The sequence below is a fragment of the Cordyceps militaris genome (genome assembly GCF_000225605.1).
Source record: "Cordyceps militaris CM01 unplaced genomic scaffold CCM_S00003, whole genome shotgun sequence".
In the NCBI taxonomy this organism is placed as follows: domain Eukaryota; kingdom Fungi; phylum Ascomycota; class Sordariomycetes; order Hypocreales; family Cordycipitaceae; genus Cordyceps; species Cordyceps militaris.
Window position 1 is genome coordinate 2,777,240 of NW_006271971.1, and position 4,169 is coordinate 2,781,408.

The window sequence follows — 4,169 nt, forward strand, 5'->3', positions numbered from 1 at the left end:
GGGGGGGGGACGTTGTCGGGCACCAAAAGACATGTGAATCATATACCCCAAGATGAATCATGTGCAGAGCATTTAGAAAAAAGAGAAAGGAAAAAAAACCCCCACGTTCGTTTTGAACAGCTGTGAGCGTCTTGAATGCAAAACCGATTCATTCACATGGGGCAAGTGATAAGCAAAAATCTCATGTGCTAGAAGAAGAGAAGCCAGCGTGATCCGGTGCACGTGAAGCACAGGGGCTTCGACAACACAATGCAACGACGGGTTCACACAGAAAAAATCCCCTAGCTGGCCGTTTTTTCGCAAAGTCGGGATAGAGGAGGATAACGGGCCGCGAGACGGGATATAGGGGGGGCCACGTGGCGCGCAACGAAGGGCCAGCTGATGCTTATCCCACCAACCTAGCAAAGAGGATGCGCACATCCGTCCGTCACAGCATCTTTCTTTTTTTTTTGTGATTCGGGATTTTTTTTTTCTCCCCATGACGCGGCTCTTTTATCTGGCCCTGGTGTTTTATGTGGTGCTGTGAATATACATACCAAACTGGTTGGAAGGAGGGGTGGTGGGCGAGAGGCGTGCGACTAGTGATGGCGCGTTCCTTCTTCTCTGGACGGACTCTGTGGTCGTCTGGTTGTGGCATGTACAGGTAGTCGAATGGCTTCGGAGCGTTGCACAGAGAGGTAAGCGTAAAAGTACGAACAGCGGCGGTTCTGTATTAGATGGACATGGTACTAAAAGTCACGATGCCACGGGTGCATGTTGCATGTTCTTCACAGCCTCTCACGTACGCCGGTTTTACTTTTTACCATTCAACAAGATGTGATTTCTGGTAAACGCCAAAATAGTAATTAGAACTAAAAAGATCGCTAGAAAATAGCTATGCGCTGTTACGAATGCTGACAATCATGACAAACTAAAAGCTCGTTATATCCACGGGCAGCGACAACGACCTCCGAGCCCCTTCACTCTCCCCCTCTTACGCATCTACCCTCTTGGCGCGGAATCCCACAAATGGGATGCCGCTACGTAGGCTCAAACTGCTCAGCACGACCGACAGGCTCGACAGCGCCATGGCCAGGCTCGCCCAGACGGGATCGAGCTTGACGTGCGCGCCGCCGCTCGTCTGCACCGCGTACAGGCAGCCCGCCGCAATCGGCAGCGCCACCATGTTGTACACGAGGGCCCAGACAAAGTTCATCTTGATGCGGCGAAAGACGACGCGGGAGAGGTCCAGCAGCGTGAGCACCGCCGTGAGCCGCGAGCTCGCCAACACAAAGTCGGCACTGGAAATCGCCACGTCGCTGCCCGAGCCAATGGCGATGCCAATGTCCGCCGTCGCCAGCGCCGGCGCGTCGTTGATGCCGTCTCCGACCATGGCCACCATGGCCCGGCCGCTGCCGGAGCCGCTGCCGGCGGTGGCTTGCAAGTACCGCACCCGGTCCGCCTTCTGAGAGGGCAGGACTTCGGCGAGGACGTGGTCGGCCGGGATGCCGACGAGGTGCGCGACGGCCCGCGCTGTGGTGAGGTTGTCGCCCGACAGCATCCAGACTTGGGTGCCGCGCTGCCGCAGCGCCTTGATGACGGGCACCGTCTCTTCGCGGATGGCATCGGAGATGGCGAGCATGGCGACGAGCTTCCAGACCGAGGCTTTCTGGATGGCGACGAGAGCAACAGACTTGGCTTCCCGCTTCCATGTGTTGAGCGTTGAGCGAGTTCGGTCCGAGATGCCCACGTCGAGGCCGCTCATGAGGGCCTCGTTTCCGACAGCGATGCTGAGCTCTGCTGATGTAAAGGCCGCCTTCATTCCATTTCCTGGTATCTCTTCAATGTTATCGAGGTCCGCCGACGAGCGCTCGGTGCCGCAAAATGCCACAATGGCCTTGGCGATGGGATGCGTGCTGTTCTGCTCAATAGCCTTGAGGCCCGATAGGATAGTGGCTTCCGGTACACCAATGCTGCCTTCAGGCAGCATCGCCGAGTCGGTGATCTGAGGCTCGCCGCCGACGGTAAGTGTGCCCGTCTTGTCAAAGACCACGCAGTTGATCCTGCTCGCCTTCTCAAAGGCCTCGCCGCCTCCCTTGACGAGGATGCCATTGTTAGCAGCGATGCCTCCGCCGACAAAGATGGCCGTCGGGGCAGCGAGCCCGAGTCCGCACGGGCAGGCCACGACAAACACGGCGATGGCAAACTGGAACGCAAAGGCAATACGCCCACTCAAGGTATCCGTTTCCTCGTTAGAGACCTTGCCTATCTGCACTAGGACCAGCCAGATGATCCAGGTAATAACTGCAATCAGAGTGACGACGGGAACAAAATAGGAAGTCAAGAGGTCCGCGATTTGCTCCACGGGCGCGCGCTTTGTCTGGCCTTCACGAACGACTTCGACGATTTGATCCAGCATGGACTTGCCAGACGTACCTGTGGCACAAATCGTAATGGCGGACCCCTTGTTGACAGTGCCAGTGAAGACTTGGTCACCTGGGCTCTTCTTGATCGGGCGAGATTCACCGGTGAGACTGGACTCGTCAAAGATGCTGTCACCGGTAAGAATAGTGCCATCTGCAGCAGGTGAAGCCCCATGGGGGACTCTGATGATATCACCCTGCTCTAGCTGGTCCAGAGGAATCACTGTCGTCGTGACGTTGCCTGCGTCCCCCTCAATAAGTAGTGCAGTGCTTGGACGCAACTTTGCCAGGGCCTCGACAGCACTTCCGGTTTTGGACTTGCTGTACGCTTCAATAAGTCGACCTGCAAGAAGAAACAGCGTCAGGAAAACGACAGAGTCAAAGTAGAAGCGGTCTGCCGGAACGTCCACGTCATGGTTGGCGGCAGCTGCAATCATTTGGGCAATGGACGAAAAATAGGCAATGCTGGTACCCAGAGAGATGAGCAGGTTCATGCTACCAAACTTGTAGAAGCGCTGCCCGAGAGATGTGCGGCTGCCGCTCTTCCACATGGTCCAGACCTCCTTCATAGCGCGCGTGTGGAAGATGTCGGCGCCGAAAAAGTACACCGGGGTAGAGAGCGCGAAGAGAATGATTTCCAGACGGCTGAGACCGGAAACCCATGGCTTCATGAGGAAATGTTTGGTGGGATTTGAGTCTGGCACCAGACTCATGTAGACAATGCCAAAGATGAAGGTTGGTACGGCAATGATGAGAGCCAAAATCATGCGCCAGAGTAAAGCACGCTGGTGCTTTGCGCGAATGGCCCTGGATCTCTCTTCCATAGTAGGGGGGTGGTAGATGGAGGCTTGTAGTGACGGGTCTGTGGCCTCGATGGCTTTGAGGATGTGTCGGATGGTAAAGGTAGGAGAATCCGGTGTGTAGCGGACTTTGAGGACAGGGCGGTTGAGAGTCGGCTTCTTAAGAACGTCGACCTGCCTAGTCCCGAAACTCTTCATGGTCGCGTAGATTCGGTCAGGGCATCGAGGGCAGAATATGCCGTCGATACTGATTTCAACATCGCGTGCGCCAGTTTCCTTGCTTTCTCGGCCCAGATCCTGCACCCTATCCAAAGCGGCGTCGTAGCCCAGGTCCTGGATGCCCTGCACAATGTCCTGGACGCGATCGGGCTCCGTGAAATCGACGACGGCACTGTTTGCGACGAGATTGACGACGACGCGGGAGATCCAGGGGAGCTTTTGCATCTCGTTGGTTATGGTGTTGGTGCAGACGGCGCACGTCATGCCGCCAACGGACACGGTCGCGCGCCAGGGACCGGCATACGCGCCATCTGAAGTGATGACGCCGTCAAGAGCGGCGGGAGCCCGCTGGACGGGGTGGACGGGGGCGGCGGACGCCTGCGCGGAAGGCGCAGGATGGTCTTGGCCGTTTCGGCACGCTTCGCAGTTCTCGAGATGGGCGGCGCGGGCTGCTTCCTGCGACGGCGTAGCTTTGGGCTTCCAGAGCCAAGAAAAGACGTCGAACCCGGTTCCCTTTTGAGGAGCGACGAGGTTGCCATCGCTGTGATCAATGGCCGTGACGATGTCCTCTGAGCCGTCGTGGGAGGAATCGACGGCGCAGACGTCGAAGCCAACATCTTGCAGCGTCTTGGCCATGTTCTGGACGATGCCGGGTATGGTGGCCAGGTGTTCGACCGTGACGACCGAGGTGACCAGGTTAGGGGACACCCATTTGATCTTATCGCCGTAGGTGTCGGCCAGAAGCCGG

The 4,169-nt window shown here is 57.1% G+C and overlaps 1 protein-coding gene across 1 annotated transcript; it reads right to left on the reverse strand.

The window, feature by feature from the left end:
* Positions 1-973: 973 nt before the first annotated feature.
* CCM_04500 (ATPase, P-type, K/Mg/Cd/Cu/Zn/Na/Ca/Na/H-transporter) lies at positions 974-4,057 on the reverse strand (the record flags this gene model as incomplete). Its single annotated transcript, XM_006669648.1, has 1 exon — positions 974-4,057. One exon carries the CDS (start codon positions 4,055-4,057, stop codon positions 974-976), a length of 3,084 nt encoding a protein of 1,027 aa, XP_006669711.1.
* Positions 4,058-4,169: the final 112 nt, after the last annotated feature.